Genomic DNA, 27,796 nt, shown 5'->3' with positions numbered 1-27,796 from the left:
TTCCAAGCCAGGTTGCTCACCAAACCACTATCAAGTTCCTGCCACATGGAAACTGTGCAAGTTAAAAAATATTTGTTATTGTTTTAAGCCATTTCATTTTGGCATAATTCGTTACATATCAATAGACAACTAATACAGCTGTTTCTGTTTAAGTCCTTCATCAGCAACATTTAGCCTAACTTTATTACTAAGGAACATGACTACATCAAGTGGCCTATTTTAAGCTTAAATATTAGGCAAGCTTGTGCATCCAAGGTCCCTGTCAACAGGATTCAACAGAGTGAAGACACAATTCACAGAATGGAAATATTCACAAGTAACTGTCTGATAAAAGGTCAATATCCAGAAAATTTAAAGAACTCCTACATTCAATAACAACAGCAGCAACAACAAAAACCTGATTTTAAAATGGGCAAAGGACTTGAATAGACATATCTGCAAAGATATACAAATGGTTAATAAGCACATGAAAGGATACCAAACATCACTAATCTTTAGGAAAATACAAAACAAACTCATTATAAAATACTACCTCAGACCCATTTGGATGACTTTTTTTAAAAATAAAATGAATGTTAGAAAGGACATAGAGAAATTAAAACCCTTGTGCATGGTGGAAATGTTAAATGATGCAGCCTCTGTGTAGAGGTTTCTCAAGAAATTAAAAATCCAGCAATTTCACTTCTGGGTACATACGAAAAAAAAGAGTTGAAAGCAGGGATTCAAACAGATATTTGTACACAAATGTGCATAATAATAAAGTATAGAAGCAACCAAGTGTCCAATGACAGATAAATGGATAAGCAAAATACAGTGGATTATTATTCAGCCATGTAAAGGAAGGAAATCTGAAAGATACTACAAAATGGATAAACTTGAAGACCTTATGCTAAGTGAAATAAACCAGTCACAAAAGGACAAACACTGTACGATTCCATTCACATGAGGTACATAGAGTAGTCAAATTCATAGAGACATACAGTAGAATGGCAGCTGCCAGGGGCTGAGGGAAGGCGGAATGGGGTGTTAGTGTTTAATGGGTCTGCAGTTTCAGTTTAGGAAGACAGCTTCATCCTTTGCATCACAAGCCATTCCTCCTTCATGGCAATGAATGTCCTCTCACTAAGCTTCCTGGCTGCATACTTACAGTCTCTCGAATGGCAGCAATGTCAACATCCTCATGGTCAGTCACTTGTTCTGGGAATCCTATTTGAATTTCACTTTCAGCATTATCAACTTTGAGTTTTTGCTGCTCTTTCTTCTTTTTTGGCCAATTCTGCCTTTTCAGTTATCCATTTTTGTGAAGTGTCGTGAGGGTTCTTGATGGGAATCACAGGTGCAACACCACCGTGTGCTTTGCTGCCTGTGTGCGAACTGGGTGACAGATGGCAATGACCAAGCCCCAACAGACTTTAAAAGAAGTGATGCAATTGATCGCTGATCATACTGTGTATCTTGTGGGAGTCAAAAACATTGATAATTTCTTCCACCTTCTAAATTCTGCTAGGGTGGGCTATAATAATGAAATTGACAAAGACAGATTAACAGGAGAAAATCAAGTTTTAATACACACACATTGGGGGATTCACATAAGCATGAAAATTCCAAAAACAGTGAGGCAACATTGGATACATAAGACATTTTTGGACAAAGGAGAAAAGGATGGGGAATGGGATCTTAAGTTTCAGGAGTAAAAGTGGGGGATTAACAGGTAGTTGAGGTAGAGCAGGTCTCAGATGGCAAAAAGTTCTTGCTATGCAACACGGGAACAATGGGACACAGAGGGTATCTGGCTAGCAGCCCCTGTTTGAAGTCCTTTTTCACATTGTTCATTCAAAGTAGGCTAAGGGGAATATCCTAGGATTTCTTTCCTGAAGTAGGTTTTTCTGTCTGAATCTCTTAGACAAGAAAAGGTGGGGGGTGGGGCGGGAGTGTCAAAAGTTCTTTCTGAGTCTTGCTTTTTAATAAACAGCTTAAAATCAATATCTCAATATCTCAGGGCAGCTTCAAAGTGTTAAAACTTTGATTCTCTTTAATCTGTAATTTATGTCATGATTTGTGCTCTGAAGAGCTAACAGCAACATTTGTTCTTTATGCAGTTACTCACAGTTAATATATCATAGTAACTGAAACCCGAACTGTGTTGTTGGGTGCATGTGAATGTTACTAATGCCATCAAACTGCACATTTAAAATGGTTAAAAGGCAAATTTATATTATTATACATTTTACCACATAAAAAATTAGGCAAACTGATTTTAAAATTCATCCACAAATGCAAAAGACTAACCAAAACAGCTTGGATAAAGAACAGAGTTGTAGAGCTTACATTACCTGATTTGGAGATGTTAAAAATCTATGGTAATCATGACCATAGGTATTGGCAGCTATTGGACAAATGGAAGAAAATAGAGTCCAGAAAGAGATTCTTGCATATGGTCAAACACTTCTAGAAAAAAATTGAAGAAAAATTGTGAGGTTAGGCAAAGGTTTCTTAAATATGACACCATAAGCACTGTCCCTAGACAAAAATTGGTAAGTTGGAACCAACTGAAATAAAGACCTCCTGCTCTTTAAAGGGCATTGTTAAGGCAATAAAAAGACAAGACATGAACTTAGAGTAAATATTGACAGATCAGATTTCTGGCAAAGAACTTGTATCCCAGATATATAAAGAGTTGTCAAAATTCAATAATAAAAAAAGTTCAAATTTTTTAAAGATTTTATTTTTATTTAGTTTTAGAGAGAGGAGAAGGGAGGGAGAAAAAGAGGGAGAGAAACATCAATGCTTCTCGTGCATCCCCTACTAGGGACCTGGCCCACAACCCAGGCATGTGCCCTGACTAGGAATTGAACCAGCAACCCTTTGGTTTGTAGGCTGGCACTCAATCCATTGAGCCACACCAGCCAGGGCTCAGTTTTTTAAATGGACAAAAATCTTTAAACAGATACTTCACCAAACAAGATACATAGTAAAATAAGTACATGAAAAGACATAGCATAATTATTTATAAGGGAATATAAATTAAAATTATAATGAGATACCACCACCCACTTTTAAAATGACGGAAATTAAAAAGACTGACCATGCTGAGTTTCTGGAGAGGTTGTGATGTAACTGGAATGTTAATGGAAATGTAAAATGATACAACCACTTAGGAAAACAGTTTAGCAGCTTCACTTAGAGTTAAACTATGGAGCAAATGACCCAGCCAGTCCACTTCAGATACATGGCCAAAGTAAGTGGAAGTCAGTATGTGGACAAAGACTTACACAAGATTGTTTACAGCAGTATTATGTGTAATAGCTCCAAACTAGGAATAGCCCAGATGTCTCTCATGTGGTAAATGGATAAAGAAATTGTGGTATAGCCATAGTAGGGAATCCAATAAAAAGGAATACATGCAACTCCATGGATAAACCTCAGAATAATTACTCTGGTGAAAAAAGCCAGATAAAAAGACCACATATTCTGTGATTCATTTATATAAAATCTAAGAAAATGCAAACTTAATTGTAGTGACAAAAAGGAAATCAGCCTATAACACCCAGAACGCACCCATATGTAAACTATGAACTCTGGGTGATTATGATGTGTCAGTGTAGGTTCATAAATTGTAACAAATACATCACTCTGGTGGGGGATGTCAATCATGGGGGAACCTATGCCTGAGTGGATGCTAAGAGTAGATGAAAAAATTTCTATACCTACCCTTCGATTTTGCTGTGCCCCTTAAACTGCTCTTTAAAAATTAGTCTTCATGAGGTAAGATAGTAAGAAGCTAGAAAACTTCCTTAGCAAAAGTAATGGGGAAACTGAAACAAACAGCTGACTTGAACCGGCCTCATCCAGCACCGTGACTCACGAACCTCCTGCTCCCTTGCACAACCGATGAGGCATTAAGTCCTCAGGACCACGAGGTTCTTCTGATCAGCCTCATATAACCTTAGCAACAAGGCCTTGGGTCTGCTGATCACAGAGACAGAATTTTGGTCAAACTATAGATAACATCCAGGCCTTAGTTTTGTTTCAGCTCCAAGCCCAGAAAATCAGCAAAATCAAGTAAAGCAGCCATGGCTGGCATCAGGACCAGACGCAGTGACCAAAGAATGGCCGCCTGCCTAGTGCCAATCAATCAGTACAGACCATGACCCTGACACAAGGTGCTCTTTTTGATGTCTCAGACCTGGAAAGCTGATGAATAAGCTGTTGAGATCCTCCCCTGAGACCTTCCCTAAAATACCTGACTTTAGAGAACAGATAAAAACCCTTGAGACAAAGGACCCAGCATATGCTCTCTCTCTCAAGCATGCCTGCACCTTGCTACTTCAGGCACAAGAAGGAAGGTCTTCTTTCCTTTGTATCTTTGCTTTCCTTCTCCTAAGCTCTGAGGGCCCTTATTTTGCTTCTGAAACTTGTTTCCTGAGTCCATGCAGCCCAGTTGGCTCACTTCTTCTGCCTTCTTTCCTCTCGTGCTAGAGTTCGTGGCTCTGAATTGTTTCTTGCCAAACTCAAAAACCAAGGTTGCTGAACCAAGAGTCGATATCACTGCCAACATTAATAAAAATTTTTAAAAAGTGTAGTAGATCAGTAGTTGCCTGGGGTTTGTAAAGGTGCCAAAGAAAGGAGATATGAAAAAGGATTTCAAAGAGGCACGCCGAAACATTTAGAGGTGATGGATACATTCGTTATCTCGATCGTGGCAATGGTTTCACTAATACATGTGTCAAGATGCACCAAATTGTACACTTTAAATATGAGCAGTTTATTGTGTATCATTATTCCTCAAAAAAACTATTTTTAAAATTAGGCTTACATGCATTTTTAAATGAGGTATGTAGTTACATAATTTGGCTGTACTAAATCCCATCAGACACACTACCATAAGTATCCAAAATATTTGGCCCAAAAATGCAACAGAGATATAATTAAACTACAGTAAAACAGCAAAGAGCAGGTAATCACTTGCAAACAGCTCACACAGACTTTGAGGAAAAAGAAAGGAAACCGCCTGTCAGTGAAGCCTCCCTTTCAGTGCCAGATTAGCCTTCCCCTCCGTCTGCTGAAGGCTTCCCACTGACTTCAAAGACGTCTTCAGATCAGAGGAGAAGGCCGGACTGAATAATTGTAGTGAGGGAGAGGCTTTCCTAAAGAGAGTCTCTTTTGAGCTGTATGCACGCTGACATTATCGCATTATCAATGATAAGAGGGCTTTGGGGTGGGGCTCTGGAGCTACTAAAGTATTCTTAGGCTTCAAAGAGAAGAAGAGAAATGCATTTAAATCAAAGCAGAATTTTTGAAGTCATGGGAGAGTGATGCAATTCCTTGATAGAGTGTGACAAACCCTTCCTGGGTGAGCCTGGCTCTGCTAGCTACCAGCAGTGTCTGGGGGGAAAGCACCAGAGAAAATACCGGGGCGGGAGGAGGGGAGAGCTGAAGAAAGAGAAATAGACGACTAAATCCACTGTAATACAATAGCTTAATATAGACAGCAGCACAGCATGGGGATTGGGGTCACGCCAGTGCACATGTAAGCGCTGCACCCTGCACAGAGAAACAGAAGCGCGCTCCCGAGGTGAGATGGCCCAGATAACGCACAGGCATGGGACAGCCTCCTAGCCCGAGAAACAATCAACTCTCAAATAAAATGCCGAGAAACTGAATGAGGATTGTGTTTTTTAAATAATCGAACAGTGGGATCTAAAATGTTGCTGGAGAAAAAATAATTAGTGGATCGATTTATGCTGTTTCATGAACGAGCAGGTATAATGGAACAATCTGTTTTCCTTGTGCTGCGCGATAAAGGTGATCAGTCAGAGCTGGAAATCTGTTCTTATGAACTGAAGCAGAAGTGTGACTTAATGCTCCTGGTAAAATATCAATTCAAAGACCTGATGATTATTAGCAGTAAAGAGAGATTTAGTGTTGGATTGTGCGGAGAAAACAGGACTTGAATTCTAAAGATCTCTAATATAAGGCTGAATGTGTTAAATTAAGTGTGTTAATACATTTCAGGGCAGCACAAAGAAATGAGAGATAAATAGCAGTTTGGGTTGAATAGTGGGACATGTTCAGATACACAGGGAATCACAGACGAGTGTCATAAAAATAGAGGATGTTATCAATGCCTTGTGTGTAGAAGGTGCTCAGAATAACAGTTCTCATTTCATTTATGATTCCAAAAGTATAAAGGTCTGCAGCTTTTAAAAATAGAGAAACCCTTTACTTACTTTCTATACAAAAATATATTTTTTAAGTATGCCTCAGCTCCAGTAACTACCTTTCTTAAACTTCCATGCTGTGAATAACCCCAGCAGGTAAAAATGTCCTGAGTCCACCTTGAATGGGACTGGGCCTTTCCCCCCAATCTCCTTTGTCCACACTACACTCAGAGGCTGGATGGAGCCCAACCTGAGGTGCAGAGACAGGAAGCCTTCACCTACTTGTGTTCAGACTGATGTTAACAGTAAGCCCTAAATTGCCCCTTCTAGCTATGCTGAGCCCTCCCTTCTAGCTCCCAAGTAGCACTGCTGTTATCTTAAGCGATATAGCTGCTTCCCTGCTTGCTTCACAGCTAGGGGCCAGCAGGATCCCACCTGGGAGAAATAGAAAATCAGTGGGACTGTGTGCAGCATGTGGAGATCAACGGTGTGTTATGGCAGACTTCTCTGCAGAGCGCTTGAAACTTCCCTGGAATAATTTCCACGGAACCAAAATATTCACTAGGTATTGGTGACCGCATCAAAATATGACAGATTCTGCATATACAGTCAGGTAGTGAATTCAAAAGTAATCATGGAGCGCAATATTGTATACACTTAGTGTACATTAGAAGTCAGGTTACCAGATTTAGCAAACAAAAATATAGGACACCCAGATAAATTTGAATTTTGGATTTTCAGTATAAGTGTGTTCCATGTGTTAAGAGATCAACTGAGGCATATTAAAAATGTTAAGAGTTTATTTAAGCAAAACTCAATTCAAATTGGGCGACATCAATCTGTAGATGGTTAGGAGCGCTCCACCTTCTAAGTTCTTCTGGCTGGGCTAATAACAAAATTAACAGAGACAGATTAACAGGAGAAAAGTCAAAGTTGAATATATGCACTTAAAATCAACATCCTCAAAAGCACCTTCGGTGTGGCAAAGTTTCAGTCCCTTCCATGAAATTCTTTATAGTGGCCAAAGAATGTGAAAGAAGTCAATTAAATGTGCCATCTTCCATTATCGGCTGCACTGCCGTCACCCGAGTCTTTCCCACTTCCTTAAAATCCTCACTGTGCGTGGCTGATCTACCTGGGCCGTGTTTGAGAGGTGTGGAAGATCACCTGTCACCCACTCAGCTCTTTGTGACAGAGTAGCCAGTGAGCCCAGGGCAAGGTGCCAGGTGGAAGGGGGAATCTGGGGACAGGAAATAGAAGTGAAGGATGAATGTGTGAACACTCACCCCTGGGAATCCACACATATCTCAAGGAAGATAAGAATGTGTGATTTGCGAGTGAAACAATTTTATTTAAATCTCTAAAAAACAGGAATCCCAGCTAAAACCTGGCTCTGCATATACAAGGCAACTTTTATAGATCCAGCTTCTGTTTGGGAGTAAACAATTTTGCATATCCATCTTCCAGTGTCTATACTTTTTCTTTCCTCTGGATAACTATTTTTTGGACATTTAGTGCCTCCATCAATGTCCATTCAATACCAGGGAGACCTCGGAATGACTTATTTTTCTTCATTACATTCTCTGGCAAGAGATGTTATGGGGAAGTCTCGGTTTTATAATTCCGTAAATGTGTACATAGCTATGAATGTTTAAGTGAGGAATATTGCTTTGTCCCTACCCTATTACCTCCATGTCTTTGCATGTGTATATATGTATCCCTATGTAAATACCTCAGTGAACTCAAATGTGTATACAATATACTATTTCCTGGAGTGGATGAGTTTATTCTATATCAAGAAAAGACCCGTGAAACTTTCCTTGCAACTGTTTGTAATACTTTTCAGCTGTGGTTCCAATGTTTTCCCAAAAACTAAGTGCTGACTCGTGATGCGACTGGCAAATTAACACAGTGTATTGTTATTGCCAGAATGATGACTTCAGAATGGTATTATTTGGCATGGACTGTTTGGGAGTGAGGACTATTCCTTGACTATCACAATCGACACTTTAGAAATTTCCTCCTGATGGGAAATTCCACTCAGAAAAGTAGAGTATCTGTAATTGAGGATGCCTATGGGGCATCAAGGATATTAGAGGATGGTCAGGATGTTGTATTTATGTTTAAATGCTTATAAAACACTCATTGCTGGAAGAAAACTAGCTATTGCAGTTTTTGCAACTATTATGCTTTCTCTTTTCTCATCTCCTGTAAAGCTACAAAAAAAAGGAATCTACAATTTCACATTATCCCTGGAAATGTCCATGATCCTGCTGCATTCTTTGGAGTGTTTGAGAAGTCAGCAACCCTAACCTTCGACCAACTCTATTTCAATTTGAAAAGGACATAATGCAAAAGCTACCTGGCTAGTCCCCTGATCAACTGTACTACACCTTCCCTGATGTTGTTGACACTTACTCAGGCTAACATTTGTCATGACCCTTCCAACCATTTCCAAGTGAATGCATCTGAGCTAGTCAGTTCTTCTTGGAGTTTCACAATAATATCTATTTCTATTTTTAAAACTCAAAGCAAAACAATATCTATCCTTTAACAACAGCACTTTAAAGGAAATTATTCCTGTTTCAGTGCCTTTATTAGTAGATACAGGCCATGCTAGGAAATTGTTCACACTCATTTTAGAATATGATCTATTATTAAGCCAACAATTAGCACTCCCAGATGAATACACACCTGTGCTTGGAATCATTTGAGGTGCTGGGCGTTTTAATTTAAAAAAATATCCATTCCTAACTTTATAGCATTTACAGCCTTAAATGATTATTTACCCAAGTCACAATGGGTCTTAGCAACAAATCATTTTGGGGGATGAATGTGTCCACTTAATAAAGTCACTTTCTCAATCCTCCTAGGTAACTTACCTCTTTGCCTATGCTTTTTGCTACCCCCCTACCTTTATTCACTTTTGTTTATCAGAGAAGAATAAAGTAAGTGAAAGTTAAATATTTTCACTTTACATAATAATTAAAGTTTAGGATAAAGGTTGGAGCTACAGCCTAAAATCTAATTTAATATAAATAAAGTCTTAATATTATTGACTAATTTTTTCATTCTGTCTTTTTGTTAATTATAAAAAATTTTCTCTCCAAGGACAAATGGAAATAAAGTGCATTCATCCAGAACACTTGTCAGAATAGAAGGTAAATGGCAAGATGGTACTGAGAACACACACTTACATGTTATATAAGTGTGTGGTACCTGGTACCATCCCAGACCAGGAGCCTCAAAACATCATTTGCTTCCTTTTCTTTCCCCAGACAAATCAGGCAGTTCAGAGTCTGTGGCAAAGGCTAGAATGTTACACAACAACATCGACTCTGAGCATCTGTCAGGGTAAACTGGAGTCAGAGGAGTGGGAAGTGTTTTGAGCAAGGCAATGTCTACGGGTGTCATGTAAACAATTCCTCACAGAACAAGTCTTACACTTTTGGTTCTAGGAATCTTAGAAAGAAAGGAATGCAGAGGCAACCAGGAAATCGGGGTAGTCTTTGTGACATTGTCTCTTCTCTGCATCTTACTGTATCAATTGAGCCCTGCTTCGTGCCCACCATTGACCATAACTAACCAAGGAATCCATAGGGGGTGAGGAGATCAGATGGGAGAGAGGCCCATGTGGATACTTGTGCTGGAGTCGGAGGGACAGAACAAGAGAGGTGCACAACCCCATTAGAAAGAAAATATTTGGAGACCATGTCTCCAAACCCAGCAGACCTCTGGGCATGGTGCCAGGCCTTAATTAAGATTTTGCACCAAACTTTAAGGTAAAGTATTTTCCTAAGTATCATTAGTTTTTACTTTAGACACGTGTCTGGATCTTCTTAAAGTTCCCAGCCTTTCTGCTCATTTTCTCTTCCAATGCATATGAAAAACCAGAAAGGGTGAATGTTCACACCAAGTGGGCATTTAAGGAATTTTAAACACAAAACGAGGAGAACCATAGCCTATGGGACACCAGCCTATGAAACTGACCTGCAGGTTGGGTGCATGAGAAGTGATCTCTTCAAGACAATGCAGTTGTTTTCTCTACCGGTTAGCATCACAGAGCTGAAGAAATGTCCTCTGAAGCCCTTCTCACGGACCACAGGAACGATGCAGCCCCTCTGCAGCCAAACCCAATACCCAGGCTCTCTGATTTCCAGTGCTGCACACTTTCTAATAATAATAGCTCTCATATTCATAGTTGCCTATTAGGTACTATTCTAAGCACTTTACATTGTTACTCTATTTAATCCTACAACCACTCCCATGATATAAGTACAGATGAATGTATGTACTTTCTTACGTGAGGAATCTCAAAACTGATAAAGGGGCTGAGCTTCCCATCCTGAACCCGTACACTCTCATGCCCCTAAGGAGTGTATCATTTCCCTTCCATCAACCCTCCTCTTCCTTCATCCCCTGGGAACACCTGCAGCGAAGACTAGCTACTTGGTGCTTCCCTTCGCCCAACTTCCTTGTGCAGTAAATTACTAAATTCTGCTTGGTATTCATGTCCCATGTATAAAGTATCATCAGAACACACGGTCTGGAATTTAGCAATGTTGGGTTCTCCCTGTCATTGGGAGAAAAGAATATCAGCTTGTGTGTCCTCATTCTTAGTAAGATCCCTGACTGTTCATTGAAACAGTTTAATCAATTTCGTGCCTAACAGGAACTTTATTATCACCAGTTTCAACCCTTTTATTTCTATGTGAAAAATAATTTTTATAATTATGCAGTAACAGGAGGGGTGAGAAAGTTGATATAATTGTAAACTGAATTTTTCCTGGCTCTGATCAATTATCTACTTGGCAACTCACCCTATGCCAGAAATAGAAATGCATGCAAAGCCTTGGGCTAATCATATCACACCTTTTATAGTTATGAAAACTCTTATTGTTAGTAAGCCGCCAACAGGAGCAACCTGGGTTTGCGTGATTTCTTTTACTTTTCTTTTTTCAATTTCTAGTACAACTAAAATCACCCTTTGAGTGCACAAACCAATAAATGACAATGTTTTCTGCTGCACAGAACCTGAAGCGGGTGGCCGAGACCTGGATGGATGAATTTGCCGAGTACATTTACCAGCGACGCCCAGAGTACAGGCACCTCTCCACGGGGGACATCTCTGCCCAGAAGGAGTTGCGCAAACAGCTCAAGTGCAAGGACTTCAAATGGTTCATGGCTGCAGTGGCCTGGGATGTGCCCAAGTACTACCCTCCCGTGGAGCCCCCACCCGCTGCCTGGGGAGAGGTGAGGATCGGCTGTGTGAACCCTGCTCTTACTGTAGTGTAACCGTCTCTCCCAGCCTCAGGAGGTGGGAGGGGCTGCTGAAACCCTCCACTCCTTTGCCCAGAAGCAAAGTCAGATTAGCTTAAATCACCTTGGCTAAAAGAATGTTCAACCTTTGTAAAAATTGCTGGGAGTGAGCATTCAGCCTTCAGCCTTGGTAACCCCACCTAGAGTTCTTGGTCACTGTTGATGCCCCAAATGGATGGTTAAATATACCTGGAAAGTGTTTTTACTTGAGATTACTGAGATTACCGTAAGAGTTAGTAGACAATGGAAATACCTGTCATGCTACTGCATGTGCAAGGGTCCGTGATAAAATCCCTCACTGTCCTCCATGCACATGTTGCTATTTGGATATGCAAGGACACGGTTCCAGAGGGGCTTGACCATCTTCCTGACCAGGGTGTGCTATGCAGAATCGTGAGGAAATTCCAGAACACCCAGAACTGGGACACGTGCAGGAGCCCTGTCCATTCCTTAAATGAGCACTAACCTTTCCACCTCTGAGCCCTTTACATATCCCTCTTTGGCACAGAAAGGACTGTTGAGCTGGTTCAATTCCATTCAATCCTCTTACTGTCACTTTTTTGCCACAGAAGAGAGTATGCTAAAGCAAGAACCGAAACTGGATAGGGTGGATAGGATCCCAGCAACTTAATCTGCTTTTAGCAGAAGGTCATTAAGCCAAGAGTTGACTGTTGGCACTTGCTTTGGAGGACCCTTTTCTGCAACGTCCTTGGTCTGGTGGTGTAGGGCAGGGTGTGCCTTTGTCTGGTTAGTGTCTGTGGCTTGACAGAGCTCTGAAAACAGGTGGCTCCAGGGCATAGTAGGAGAGGTGAGGAGCACTTAGGCAGCATTCTTGGGGGAACTCTCCCAGCTCCTGTAGATAACATGTTTATCAAGCTACCTGTGCACTGCTTGTTTTGCTGAGAGAGTCCAAAAAGAGGTCGTTCTTTATCTGTCTCTGATAGCACAGCCATAAATGAGTCAAGGCCATCCCCATATGCTCCACCTCCTAATGTCTTTTTCACATGTGTGTGGCCCTGATCCTGGAAGCTGAAATCAGTTAGTAATTTGGTCTAATCTTTTGCATCTTAAACATTAGAACTCCCCTGGAATATTAGTAATCTTAATCTGCTGGTATTGGTTTTAGATATTTATCATGGGCTTAATTTACACCAGCAGAAATTTAAAGTACACTCCAGAAAGAACTTCCTCAGTCTAACACAGGATGTCAAACTCATTTTCACCGAGGGCCACATCAGCCTCACTGTTGCCCTCAAAGGGCCAAATGTCATTTCAGGACTGTATGTAACTACTCTATAACAGTCAAGCAAGAGTTCAGCACTGCCGCCTGGTAGAAACAAGGTGCCAGGTGGGATAAAACAAGGTGAAGGGCCTGATTCAGCCCTCGGGCCTTGTGTTTGCCACCTGTGGTCTAACACATTGTAAGACAAAGGGATTTGTTACCCAAAAAGCAGGTGAGTTCCTTCCTAGAGCTTTTTTGATTAAAGTTACATCTGTCATGTTTCTATGCTAATTACAACGGTCTTGCATTAGTAACTGAGAAATACTTGTGAAAACCCTACAGTATTGTTGTGTGATTTGCAGCTGGATTAAAATCTCATCAATCTTTTCCCCGCCTTATATGGAAATATAAATTTTTATTCCTACCTGGTTACAACTTTAAACTGCAACTGGCCACATTTTTCCACATTACCTGACTAAACTGTAACCAGTATTTCCAAAGCACCTCACTTGGAAACAGACTCGAGCTCCCATTGAGATTCTAGAAAGCCACAACTTCCCAGGGATAATCAAAATAAGATCCATTTTAGGGGAAAGCAGTGTATGCCAGAGTATTTTTACCCACTGCTCTTGATTGCCTCACACCTTATACGTGGCTTGCCTGGCCTGTAGGGATATTTGCATTCATCATTCCTGATCTAAGCAATCAAATTGAGAAGATCAGGGTGTTTGTTTGTTTTTTTTAATGTGATGGCAAATTTCTCTCCTTGGTGCTTCAGAAAATGGGGAGCTAGGTCAAGGGCCAGATGTGTTCAGTCACATTTGCTTAGTGAAGGTGTGCTGCAGAGCAAGAATGAAGACAGAGATTTAGGGAAGGCAGAATGAAAGGAAGTTGACACGTGACAAGGGCCTGCCTGGTAACTCGTTTTGAACACTATCTATTTTCTAAGCAAAATAGATCCCTGAGAATGAATGTAATGCATGTACACTTAAATCAAGAGACAAGTGAAGAATTTGAAATGCAGTTTAATCTACACGAAATGCTTAAGAAGAAAGACTATTTTCTAACTATTTACTGGGTGATAACACCTACTTCTTAATAGTGGACAAAAATTACCAAATGTGCAGAATATACCTGCTGACCATTTTATCTCCAAAAAAATTTCTTTCAAAGTTTTCACTCTTGTGTTTTCTTTTCCCTTTGAGTGGGCTTTATAGAAAATAAATGTTTTATTTTGGAATAATTTTAAATTCACAGAAAAGTCACAAAGTTCACCTATGCCCTTCACTTCTTCTAATGTTAACATCATATGTTTGCCACATTAACCACAGTATATTTGAACTAAGTGATTAACATTTGTAAAATACTATTACTTAAACTACAGACTTTATTCAGATTTCACCAGTTGTTTTACTAATGCCTGTTTTTCTGTCCAAGGATCCAATCTAGTATTTGAGAGGACTGTTTAATTTCCTATAAACTTTAGTTGTTAGAATGGGCAAAGTTCCTAAATAAATGTCAACTGCTGTTTTAGTAAGAAAATCAAAAGGGAAATGCAGACCGTGTGGGGTTTTTTTAAAGCAGCTATAGGAAGGAACCACAAATGTCCAGCAAAGTAAACATAAGAATTCTTTATGGGAGACCTGTGCCAAGAAGCAGGGTAACTTGCTGTTTTATGCACTTGTACTTGGAACAGCTTTCCACCTGCTTTTCTGTGCCAGCTGGATTCTGGATAAACAAAGAAGTGCTTAGGCAATTTTTGGCTCTCGTAGTTGAAACTCGATTTGTAAAGGATATGTTACAGACCTTAAACAGCTTGTAAACTGCTACTCAGTACCCTAACAAATTCAGCTGCATTATTGCACTAGTCTCCTAACTTATCTCTCTGCCTCTGCCCTTTTCCCCCTTCAGTTTAGGCTCAACATAGTCCACTGAAAATGGTAGATAAGGCCCCTCCTCCATTTAAAACCTTTCAATAGCTACTTCTCCCTTGGGGTAAAAAACAAATCTCTCTGATGGTAAAAACCAAAGTCCTTATCAACACCATAAATGATCTGACCCATATTGCAACCCCTCTAACTTCATATCTTAGTATTAGCCCCTGGCTTACTTTTCTCTAGGCACACCGGTCTCATCATTGGTCCTCCGACTGGCCAGGCACAGTCCTGCCCCAGGGCCTTTGCACTTGCTATTTCTTCTTCTTAGAATCCTTGAATCTCAGAAATCATATGGCTCCTTTCCTCATTTCCTTCGGGTTCTTACTCAAAAAATCATCTCAGTAAAGGTCACTCTCTATTGTGTGTAGCAATTAACAAACACATGGATTCTCATACTTACACACTTCCAATCCCCCTTCCCTGCTTTGTAGCTCTCCTCAGCGTTCATCATTATATAACAAGCTAACTAATGTATGGGTCTACTGTATTTCTCTTCTATCTCCCCCAGTAGAAAGCAAGCTCCATGACACAGGAGTTTGTTGATTTCTGGAGTTATTACTGCCCTTCAACAGCTTTAAAAAGTGTTTGGCATGTAGTAGGTGCTCAATAAATATTTGTTCAATGAATGAATGGAGGGTTCTGACTCCCTATTGTTCTCTTACCCATTCACTGCTATGCTTACACACTTTCGAAGAGCAGGCATACTGAGTGTTCACTGTGCTTTACCACATGGGGAAAAGTTTCCATATCATCCTCTCTCTGGCCACACAAAGTCCACCTCATTGGAGAGCTTGGCCAGGAAGACAGTTTGAATAATGCATTTTGGGTAATTGATTCTGATCGACTGTCAGATCTATGGTCCACATGATAGTCAAACAAGACATGGAATACTCTCTTTGGAAGCCCTAAGAGGGAAAAGGAAGAACTCCAAAAGTAAGAATTTTCTGTTCTGACAATTTCCAAACTCTCCCGGTCAGCTTCCTGCTTAAAATACAAAAATATACTAAAGTCACATCTGATAGAGAATTTCTGTCCAGAAGTCATTCCGTCCTCTGGCACACAAGGGTCCTGAGTGGAGTAGGGAGGATACGGGGCCCAAAGAGAATAAATGAAATTTTGAGCTGTGTAATAATTCCAACATCCCTTCGTGCTATTCACATAAAAGCAATATGCGTTTCCATGATGCTGTGTTGGATGATAGGGTAAGGGTAGATTTATAGTGGAAAACTCCTCTTAAATCATGCATGTATGGAGGATCTTTTTCTGAGTCAAAATGCTAAATAAAAGGAACAGAATCTCTTATTATTTTTTTTCTTACTCCTTCCCTCCTTAGAATTCATGAATTTGCAAAGTCATTTATAGCACTCCTTTATAGTCAAAAAAGAAAACTTCTGCAGAATCCCAAATACCATGTATAAGAGTGAATAAAAGTGGTAAAATAGACAAACATGCCTTTCCCAACCTGCGCCATAAATTCTTTTATGAGGTGTCTGCTCACTGTCCTCAATGTGCCAATCTTGGCCCATCCGTGTGTCATCTTGCAATTGTGCAGAACTTTTTTTAAATCTTTATTTTAAAAATTCATCTCAATGCCGAACTACTTCGGCTGCTATTTAAATTCCTTCTTCAAGATTAATGTCACCCTGAATTATGGAACATTCACAAAGACAGGCACCCTAAATAACTCCTGGCCTCCTCCTCTGGTTTGGGGTGCTCTCATCTCCTTTTAATTTGCTTCCTGTCTTCTAATGTACTTACCGTACACAGACTCTTTAAATTTCTCCATATCAGCTTACATGGAAGGAAGTTCAAGACTAGGAGCTGCATTATTTGAAAGATGATCTGAGGATGTGATCTTGTCTGTTGCTGTATAACGCCAGCACTTTCTGCACAACGAGTGAAGTTCTCTCACATTCTCTCGGGAGAGCCATAGCCAGTTCCCCACCTTCCCCTGCAACCTGGTCTGGCAACTAGAGAAGGTACAAAGTCTGATTGTCCTACTACTCCTCTGTCAACTATGCGGGGACCGTCCTTGCCATTCAACTGCTGTTTATCCAAACCGGATCTTTAAATTAAGCGGTCATTCCGAGAAGCTTTGTCATTCTCTGGCTGTATTAGAGCTGTCTCAGTCTGTCATTTATTTACTCTGGCAGAGGCAATGCCACCACACTATGCTAATTCATCTCTCTGGAGCTTAACAACAAGGTTGAGAAAAATGTAAGGACAAATAAAGGTTCACATTATCCTTTCAGATTTTACTATGTGTTTGCCGAGTTCTCAACAATTGAGACAGTTGAAGACAAGCTTAAGTAGCTTATGATGAACACAATTTTAGTTCCACATTCCCAGCTGAGCAAACCAGACATCTTCTCAACAGTAGCAATTTGACCCAAGTCATAATAGAATCAGAGGTGTTTCAGAGCTCACAGATTTAATTTTCTTCCTTTGTATTCCAAACAAAATTTTCTGTCTTTTCTATTTATTTTGGTCTTCCTTACAATATACTTTCCTACATATGTTTACGCACATAAATATACAGCTTTTGGAGTTCACGTGACAGAATTAAGTGACATTTTAAGTGTATGTTCACCTATATGAATTCATCTTGATGTTTAATTTTCAGTAATAATTACTACCTTTCCACTTCCAAAAATTATACAAAATTAATAGAGTTTGAGAATCCTTCAATTATCACAGCAGGATTTCTAATCTACAGCCTCAGAGAGATAGCACTGATAGAGCAAATTCAATATAGTTGTTCCAGTGACAGGCATAGGATTACCTCCACTTTACCCATTCTTTAACAAAATGCCCAGTTGCCTTCTGTGAGACGGCCCACAGTTTGCCTTAAAAATCCAGTGATCACCCACAGGTGGAGGACTAGAATATGCACAGAAAAAAACAAAATAGGAAAAATATTTGGGGTCCTGGAATAAAAGCGAGAAAGTACCAGGAATCAATTCAAAGTGAGCCAGACTGATCCCTGGATGCATCATGGGGCTTGGATGTGGCTGTAATCACTTACGGGCAGGCACTAGTTAACCACAAGAGCAATATTCCTCCAAGTGCCCTTGCAACATACTGAGCAGTCCTGTTAGCAGCAGTAGGTCCTGACTGGCCTTGTTCCAAACTCTGGAAAGCACAATGCCTCAACTGCTTAAAGGTGAGCCATCCTTTAAATCCACAGTAGATGAATTTTGGGAAACCAAAGGTCATCTGTCGGTCTTAGATTTTGTGAGCTACTTGGGATTAACTATCTCTGTTTGGTTTGCGATGTGACAGAAGCCCCCCACCCCTTGCTCCCCTGTGGCCTCCATGGCCAAATTCTTTCTCTGTGTTTTGTTTTCTCACACTTCTCTCTTTTTTCATTTGTATCTATTTAATTAGATTTCTTCTTATTGAATTTGAGATCTAGGAATTAACTTTTACCAGCTCAGATTTACTAGAATTCTATTTTTGTCTAATCAACATCCCAGTGGTATTTGGCTAAACAAGCTCACAGCTTACTTCTTGCCCTTTTTTGGGGTGACCTGCATAGCCGTTTGCCTGATGCGATGCCTATTAGTTGGTCGATTTATAAATAAAGTGGCCTATCCCTTAAGTTCATTACAAAGAGAAAATAACATAGCAAGATAATCTCAGGAGGAGCTGAACTTTCTAGACCAATCCCTAAAATGAGGAAGACAAATTAGTTTTCCCAGTCTTGTTCTGAACCCAAGTCATCCAGAACCAATTACACACACCCAAGCTCTTTGCCTATGATTTTTGCCTGAATTACATACAAGTTTGCAGCAAATAGCTTTGTTCCAGATTCTAACATTCAAATACTGCCATTCTATTGGAATAGTACAAATCCATATGGTGTGATGCCAGAAATAAAAAGCTAAATTTTCCACTATATTCTTGCTTTAAAATATACTGGGATTTCCAATGCTGAAAGCATGGCAGCAGTATGGTTTTGCTTAATCATGGAAACCACACAGAACACATAGGACAGCAGAATAAAAAAGTAAAAATACATACAACATGCATATCCCCCAAAACTCCATAGTATGGGTTAGTGTAACCTGAACACCAGACAGCAGCAAGCTTTGTATGGGATCAGCACTGATAAGGAGTTGGTAGGGGGAAAAGTGGGGGCAGGGATGTTGACAGTTCCACAAGCTACAACTCAAAATCAACAAATATTCACCCCTGAAGGAGATGATCCTTTTCAGGACAGAAACTAAAGCAATCAAGTCTGAAAATTACCAGTGAAATTCAAAGGCTGTCCTCGCAGGCTTGACGCTGAGCACAAGTACAAAGAAACCATAGGAAACCAGTAGGGGCCATGAGAACTGAAGCTATGCTGAAGCAGGCTTAACCCACATGTGACTCAGAAACACTCCAAAATACTCCCTTTTGGAAAGACAAGGACTCATTCTTTTTCCTTCCCTTCCCCTACCCTAAAATAAGAAAAGAAGAAGAAAACCCCTGCTGATCAATAAAAGCCAAGATGAAACACTGCAGATTCCAGGGAGACAAAAGCTTCAAATACCAGAGAAAGAGGTGTCTGAGACAGAGCCCAGAAAGTCCTGAACAACAAATGCATTTCAAGGCAACAGCACTGCTTTGGAGAGAAGGGCTCTTAGAACATTATAGGCAACACAGAGTCAGAGGCAAGAATCATTTGTGAATCCGCCATAGCCCTGGAGGCAGAGAAGTGATCTATAAGAGGCCATATTTTTTACTATGTCATGGTAACAACAAAGAAGAGACTTCTGTAGAGAAATTTACCTCTAGTCATCCAAGAAAATTATTTAATTTATATACGGAAAATAAAAATAGATAGCAATAAAACCTCACATCAGGTATGACAAGAATAAAGATAAAAATGAACCAAATAGTTCCAACAGATACTGAGAACATACTACACATGTGGACACAAAGATGAAAATTATAACATAGGATCTCAAAATAAGCTAAAAAAATCTTAAAAACAACCAAAGCTATAAAGAATCATACAAGTCAGAATTAGAACAGTTCAGAAAGGGAATGGCTAGAATGATATAAGACATGATGATATGAAAGAGCTGAAAACTCAGAAATGGAAAGAAAAGAGAAGAAAAGAAAGAAAAATATTTTGGAAATGAAGACCAAATTAAGAACAAAGAAGCAAATAGAGACCATGGAAGATACAGTATTGAGGCTAGAAGGAAAAAGAGTGAAATTAATAAAACAGAAATAAATAAAGGGATAAAAGGATTCTCCCAAAGAACTGAACAGAGACATAAAGAAAATTTAACATAAATTCCCAAAGAAGAATGTCCTCCCGGTGAAAGACAAGAAATCTATAAAACTATAATTCAGAAAAATCTTCACAACAAGAAGATTAACATCTACATGTTAAAGGGCTGTTATCTGAAAAATTCAACTAAGAACCATCAACAGTGAAACATTTCTAGTAAAACTGTTCTATTTTTAAATGAAGAAAAACAATTTTATGCATTCAAGAAAAAAACCCTGAAAACTAAGTCAGACTTTGAAGCACATTTTGTTCCAGAAAACAATGGAACAACCTTGTAAAGATGCTCCAGACAATTAAGTATGAATCAAAGATTTTATATTCAACCAAACTAGGTTTCAAGTATCAAGGCCATCAGAAAAGTTATAAATGTTCAAAAGCTCAGGGATTACTTTTCCCAAGAGTCTGTCTGAGAAACCTACTGTCACGGAGCTCAGAAATCCTCCTGTGGATAAAACCAGCACATTCGGCCTCAGAATGCTATGCATGCACCAAAGTTTCATTGCAAATCTCTCTATTGATTTTGTATGATAAATCACTTTCGAGGGAACAGTGAAGGGAAATTGTGAAATCCGTATCATCAGAACATTCTCTCCATATAAACAGACTAGATAGGAGTCAAAATGTTGTTCGATGAGCCTGCAATCAGAAGAAAGATGAAGAGAATATTAACAACACCAGGCATGTCAGTGGTTTGGTTGGCCAGAAGCAACAGCACTCAAAGTCTGTTGAATATACCCTCCCACCTTCAACTCCATCCCAAGAACAGCCCTGCTATTGGGACAGGGAATGTGTGCAGCAGGTGGTTAGCATTTGGATGGCACCACCACCACTTACTTCTCAGTCACCGTGTCTGTCCTCCCATTACTGAACAAACCCTTCTAATCAACACAGCCTTTCTGTTTCTCTCCACTAATCCATTGGATGAGTTGTTGTAGAATTTTACTGGCCATCCTGTCCCCTTCACGTGACCTCAGTTAGCTATTATCTGATCTATCAGGTATTCATTTTTATTCATCTTTTTCCATTGAGTACATTTTAATGGGCCAGGCACCGTGCTCATCACAAGGGATGAATGGTGAGCACGCCAGACACAGCTTTTGCTTTCATGTGGCTGAAGGACTATAGCATCATGCTATAATGAGGGTGAACTGCTCTCAACATTTTGAGGAGCAGAAAGCCCACTTGAAGGAGTCTGGAAACCCTCTGTGATGTGTAGAACAACTTCTGATGAGACCACATCATCATGATGACATCACGGCAAGACAAAGCATAATTGGAACATGTTGTTCTTCAGTATTCCCAGGTACTAGAGCTTGTGCACCCCCTCAAAAATGAAAATCCACAATTCACCCTCTTACATTAACAGGCTACCTGATATAAGTGCATGCAAATGAGTCCATAAAATGCCACATTGCAACAACTTACAAATTAAAATAGGAAATACTTAACACAGTGCTAACTACCCTTTAGGCTTTCCTCATTCACACAAACTCGAATCACACTCATGCCACCACATAGAAACACAATGTGTAATGTTGTGGCAAATACAGTGATAAATAGGAAGTGGCCATTGTTCTTCATTTCTCATAGGTCAGTACACATCCTTAGTTCTACCAAGTTCCTTGGCACCTCTCTTTGTTCAAATTCCAGCTCTAACATTTACTGGATGTGTTGAAATCAGGCAAGTTAATCTCTGTTTTCTCAGCAGTAAAATGAGAATAATAGTCCCTTATCACAGAATTTGTTGAGGAGGTTCAACTGTCGTAATTCATGTAAAGTGCTTACCTCAGTGTCTGGCATATGGCAAGTAATCATCAGAAGTTACTTGTCAGCCCTCACAGTGATGGTAGTACTGAGAGTGCCAATGGTGGTACTGGCCATAACTTGCACATCTAAATTAATGGCTCACAGCATCATTGGAGTTGTTGTTGTGGTTTTAACTGTGTCTGTTCATCTCAAAGCCAAATGAATGAAAAATTACCCAAAGATAGTAATTCTATATATGCTGTAGTTATTGATAATTAAAATTTATAGTGGCCCAAAGAAAGAGAAAAGTTACATTTAATTCTCTTCCCTGCCAAAGTGAAATGAGTAAATATTTTCTCCTGAAAAAAAATTGGTTTTGTCTCCCCTCAAAGATTCAATTTTCAAAAAACTACTTTGGATAGAAGATGCAAACTAAATTTTAAAAAACTGAATATGAAAACAATGTCTTGCAACAGTGTCAGACTCAGTCATGACATTTGAAATGAGCAAATGATGGGGTAGGAAGAATTCAAGTTCATATCTAGCCTATACCTGGGTTACACTGAGCAGAGGTATGTAAAAATCCCCCGTTTTTCAAATACTCCTTTCTTCTCTTTCTTTATAGCTCCCCTTCTTCAAATAAATTAGAAAATTGCTTACCAATTTAAAAACAGATTTTGCCCCTTGCAGCTCAGTAAAGTATCTTCTGGCTTTAGGAGCACTCTGAGCTGCCCTTCTTGGTTAAAAACATTGGTGATACAGCTGGGAAGCTTGGCTGGGACTACTTGAGCTGTGCCTTAAACAGAACAATTTTATTTAGTTTCTAAAGAAGATAGTATGTATTTAAAGGTATTTAATCTCAAATAAAGCAAGATTAGAAGGGGGCAGAATAAAAATAAAATAAAATACCTATCACCTGCAACTACCTGTATCTGTTTTTAACTTCCTCTCCGTCCTCAGAAGTATCCCAGTCCTTCGGGGGGATTTCCAGTTTTCTCTCCTAACACAATTATGCACCATCATAGAATATATAATGCTATGTATCTTTGAAACTCTTTTTCTTACGTGTAAAATGGAGGTGAAATGTGTTGCTTGTGTGAGAAGTAATGTTCTAAATACACTGAGAAAATTGAACTTATTCAGAAGCCCTATTGAGACAAGTCTCCTCTAAGACCTATTCCAGTGCAAAGGAATTAGGTCCTGCCTCGGATGACCCACTGACCCCCAGACCCCGCAGCCTGGCTGCTTCTCCTTTATGGATTTACAGAAAGCAAATGCAACTTCCCCATCACCATTGAATTGCATTTTTTAAAAATTATGGTAAAATAATCATAACATAAAATTTACCTTTTTAACCATTTTAAGTGTACAATTTAGTGGCATTAAGTACATTTACATTGTTGTGTAGTGGTCACCAACATCCATCTCCAGAACCTCTCAGCACCCTAAGCTGGAATTCTGTGCCCATTAAGTAATTCCCCATCCTCCCTCCCTGAGCCTCTGGTAACCTCTGTTCTGTTTTCTGTTTCTATGAACCTGACCGTTTCAGGTACCTCGTGCAAGTAGAATCATACATGTCTGTACCTTCGGGTCTGGCTTATTTCACTTAGCATGTTTTCAGGGTTCATCTATGTTACAGCATATATGAGAAGTTCATCTATTTTTAAGGCTGAATAATATCCCACTATATATACCCAACATTTTGTTTATCCATTAATTCATTAATGGATACTTGGCTCGTTTCCATGTTTTGGATGTTGTGAATAATGTTACTATGAATACAAATAAATGTTTAAGCCTTTGCTATCAATTATTTTGTGTATATACTCAAAAATACAATTGTAAATGATATGGCAATTCTATGTTTAATTCTTTAGGCACTGCCATGCTGTTGTCCACAACTGCTGTACATTTTATATTCCCACCAGCAGGGCACAAAGGTTCCAGTTTCTCCACATCCTCACTAAGACTTGCTGTTTTCTGTTTTCTTTTATAACAGTCCTAATGGATGTAAAGGAATATTTCAATATTCCTGGTTTTGATTCGCATTTCCCTAATGACTAGTGATGGTGAACATCATTCCATGTGCTTGTAGGCTATTCGTGGCTCTTCCCTGGAGAAGTGTCTGTCTTTGGCCCATTTCTGAGTCAGATTGTTTGCTTTTCTGTTGCTGTTGTGTTCTAGGAGCTCTGTATACATTCTGGATATTAACCCTTTATAAGATATATGGTTTGCAAATATTTTATCTTATTATGTACCTTACATACTGCTAAGAGTGTTCTTTGATCCACAGAAGTTTTTCATTTTAATGAAGTTCACTTACAATCTTTTCTTCTGTTACTTGTGCTTTTGTTGTCACATCCAAGAATCATTGTCAGATTCAATGCCATGAAGTTTTTCCTCTTACGTTTTCTTCTAAGAGTCATGTACTTTTAGCTTTTACCTTCAGGCCTTTGATCCATTTCAAGTTAAGTTTTGTACATGACATAAGGTAAGGGTCTAACTTTATTCTTTTGCATGTGGATATTCAGTTTTCCCAAAACCATTTGTTGAATAGACTTTTTTCTCCCAATGAATGATCTTGCCACCTTTGTGGAAAATGAAAAGCATTTGACCTTATATGGGAGGGTGTATTCCTGGGCTCTGTATTCCATTGGTTTTGACCAACTGTTTTGGTTACCATAGCATTAGGGTAAGTTTTAAAATCAGAAAGTGTGGGTCCTCCAACTTTGTTCTTTTTTTCCCCAAAATTGTGTTGGCTAGTCAAGATCTCTTGAGAATTCATATGAATTTAAGAATTGATTTTTTTTTACTTTTGCAAAAATATTATTGAGATTTTGATAAGGATGAACTATAGATTACTTTAGGCAGTATTAATATCTTAACAAGATTGTCTTCCAATATATGAACATGGGATGTCTTTGCTTCCATTTATTTATGTTCTTTAACCTCTTTCAATATGCATGATACTTTTGCCAAATATTTCTACAGGAACACTGGCCTTCTGCCCAAGCAGGTCCTAGCCACAGCCTAGCAGGCTTCCAAGACTCTCCCAAGTCCTTTCTCTTCTGTCCCATGGCTTGATTTCCATGGAACACCATACCCAAGAAAGCGAGGAGGGACACTAGGTCTTGGCACTCTGCACCTGAAGCGATATTTGGCTCTATCGTCCTGGCTTCAGACTCTATTTCTTTGTATGAATCAGTTTCATAGTTCCTCTAGAACTAGGACTGATGCATAACTGGGCCTAGCTCTCTCAGCAAGTGGCCAGTTAGCTCATGGTACAACTCTCCCTCTGACTGAGTAAGCCAAGAAGAGGCTCTGAAGTCTACAGTTACCAAGTGTGAGGTTTTTACAGGGTCTTAAGGCCCAGCATATGAGTCAGAATCCCAGATTCACCACTGATGTACTATAACCTACCTATGCCTTGTGTAGCAGATTGAATGATGGCCGGCAAAAAGATCTGTCCACATCATAGTTTCCAGAGCCCATGAAAGTCACTTCATTTGAGAAAAAAGGAGGGTCTTTGCTGATGGAATTAATAACTTCAAAATGAGATCATCCTGAACTATGTAGGTAGACCCTAAGTCCTATGAGAAGAGTCCTCATAAGAGACACAGAAGAAACGCAAAGAGGAGAGGAGAAGGCCATGTGAAGACCGAGGCAGAGACTGGTGTGAGTGGCACCAGCTAAGGAAGCTGGAAGAAGGAAAGAATGAAATCTCCCTCAGAGACTTTAAAGGGAGCACAGCCTAGCCAACACCCTGATTTTGGACTCCGGCTTCCAAAACTGTGAGGGCAATACCGTTCATTTACTTCAAGCCACCAGGTTTGTGGTGATTTGTTACAGCAGTCACAGAAAACTAATACACCTAGGTTTCCTCGCTGCAAAGTAAGAATATAAGAGTTGAACCTCATAGAGTTGTTGTGATGATTAAATGAAATGATTTATGGAAAGCTTTACACAGCAGAGGGCAAGCTCCCCATTAAATGCTGGCTACTATTATTTACTGCTACGGAAACCCTGATTTGCATTACAAATGATGGCAGAGGCAACACTTTACCTAAATTATACAGGAGGCAGTGGTTTAAAAGGATAATTGTTTTTGCATAAGATACTTCTCAGCTTTTATTTTTATTTTTTAAAGCAAAAACTACAGCCATTTTCTTGTCTACCAATACCCATGGGTAAAGGGAAGATATCACATCATGTATTCCAAACCACGAATCCTAAGCTCCTGTGGGTCTGCATGTTGAAGGAAGGATAGAAAAAAAAGCTACATGTGTAATTAACACATGAAACAGTCTTTATGGGCCACTGAATACATAAAGCAAGAATACTTTGCATCTGTATATTTGAATATTCTCTGGATGGACAGGGATTCTATGGACAGTCCATAGATTTTATCGGATTTTCAAAGACAGTCTGTGACCCAAAAGAAGTTAAAAATCACTTACAGAAAATGATACTGACAACCTTGAGTGAAAAAAATTAAGACCAGGCTCAAAATATAAAGCAGACAAGGATCACATTCAGCTGGAGGGCTTCTTGTGGCTCAAGAGTCATTGCTGGAGCTTTGCCCATGACCTAATTCCAGCAATGAGAGGAGATGAGTCAGGATTTGGGTGAGGGATTTGGGAGATGAGGTAAGCAAGCGGCTTTGTGACTCTAGCGATCTCCCAAATAGGCCTGGTATGTGTGTAGTAACAGAGAGGGGGTATTAAATACATCCCACAAAAGGACTGAGCAATAAGTTCTCTTAAAATCATTTGAAAAATCCGATGTGTGGTGAAGCTTCTTTGTAAAACCCTAAAATAAATTGCAAGCATAGTAATAAATGGCTCTTTTTGTGACCTCTCTCATTCATCAGCAGAGAAACAACCTAGAAAAATAGTGAACATTTTTCTTTATTTGAAAGGTAATTATTGACTATTATATGTTACAGGCTGTGTCAACCCAAAATTTGTGTGTTGAAGCTCTAACCTTTCAACAATGTAACTATACTTGGACATAAGGCCTTGAAGGAGGTAATCAACATTAAATAGCATCATAAAAATAGGGCCCTCAGCCAGCAGGACTATAGTTTTCATAATAAAAAGAAGAGACACCAGGTATGTGCATACACAGAAAACAAGCCACGTGAGGACACAGTGACAAGGCTGAAATCTTAAAGCCAAGGAGAGAGGCCTCAGAGGAAACCAAACCTGTTGATACTTCGATGGTGGACTTCTAGCCTCTGGAAGTGAGAAGGAAGTTTTCACTGTGTAACCCACCCAGCCTACGGCATTTTGCTACCGCGGCCCTAGCTGATTTTTTATAATTATCATTATACACCAACATCTATGCCAGGAGCCGGAGCTACAGGACTGATTAAGGCATGGCTTCTCCCCAAGAAGCCTCGCTGGCTTGAGGCAACACTGTAGGACCCTGCCAGACACAGAAGCCAGCCCTTGGCCTCTCCAAGTTTGAACTAGGGTGTCAGGTAACTTGAACTAGCCTGGACTGGCTGTTTAGCTTGTACGTATACCCAGATTCACTAAACCAGAACTAGACTAACGTTGACTTTCCTTAAGACCTCTTTTGTCCCACCTTTTTTTTTTGCCTCATTCTGCTGTATTTTCAGGGAGACATAAAGTCTCCCTCTGTCCCACAGAAAGAATAGTTCTGGGCTTTGGACAACTACCATTTATATCACAGTCTCATCAAACCCCAACAACTTCATTCTCAGAACTATTCACCCATTGACTCTGGTGTGATTAACTCATTCACAGTTAAGAATTTGAGAAGAGGAAAATATATAAAATGCTTCGATTAGAAGTACATGTGAGATTATTGTTCAAAAAGCCAACCAGTGCATTCAAGCATTTTAAGATTATTACACTTACTTTTTTTTCTTTTTACAAATATTTTGTTTATTTTAATGAAGCTGGTACAGACAACATCCATTTAAAACCCATATCCCAGGCCAAAAAGTACAAATTAAAATAAAAAAGAGCAATGTTCTGTTGTACACACTTCTGCATGAATAACTTTATTAACTGCTAATGAAAATTAGAACTTTTCTGGGATCTTCTGACAAGATTTTTCTTTACTCTTAAAATGCTTTTTCTTCAGTGAAGCCATC

The 27,796-nt window shown here is 39.5% G+C and overlaps 1 protein-coding gene and 1 long non-coding RNA gene across 2 annotated transcripts in view; one reads left to right on the top strand and one right to left on the bottom strand.

Annotated features, from left to right (window-relative positions):
• GALNTL6 (polypeptide N-acetylgalactosaminyltransferase like 6) overlaps positions 1–27,796 on the top strand; it is an 875,194-nt gene that overhangs the window by 813,728 nt on the left and 33,670 nt on the right. Inside the window, exon 9 of the mRNA XM_045830767.1 lies at positions 11,193–11,414. Within this exon, the coding sequence (XP_045686723.1) occupies positions 11,193–11,414 (222 nt within the window). The remainder of the gene's footprint in view (positions 1–11,192; positions 11,415–27,796) is intronic.
• LOC123813651 lies at positions 998–3,915 on the bottom strand. The gene is made up of 3 exons (XR_006784796.1): positions 3,712–3,915; positions 2,334–2,448; positions 998–1,513 (listed from the first exon to the last, which is right to left on the bottom strand). It is a non-coding gene; the product is annotated as an uncharacterized LOC123813651 (long non-coding RNA).

This window comes from Phyllostomus hastatus, unplaced genomic scaffold, assembly GCF_019186645.2.
Source record: "Phyllostomus hastatus isolate PE091 unplaced genomic scaffold, TTU_PhHast_1.1 phas_contig_159, whole genome shotgun sequence".
NCBI lineage: Eukaryota > Metazoa > Chordata > Mammalia > Chiroptera > Phyllostomidae > Phyllostomus > Phyllostomus hastatus.
The sequence above is the reverse complement of the archived record's forward strand: the minus strand, read 5'-3'. Positions and strand labels throughout refer to the sequence as shown.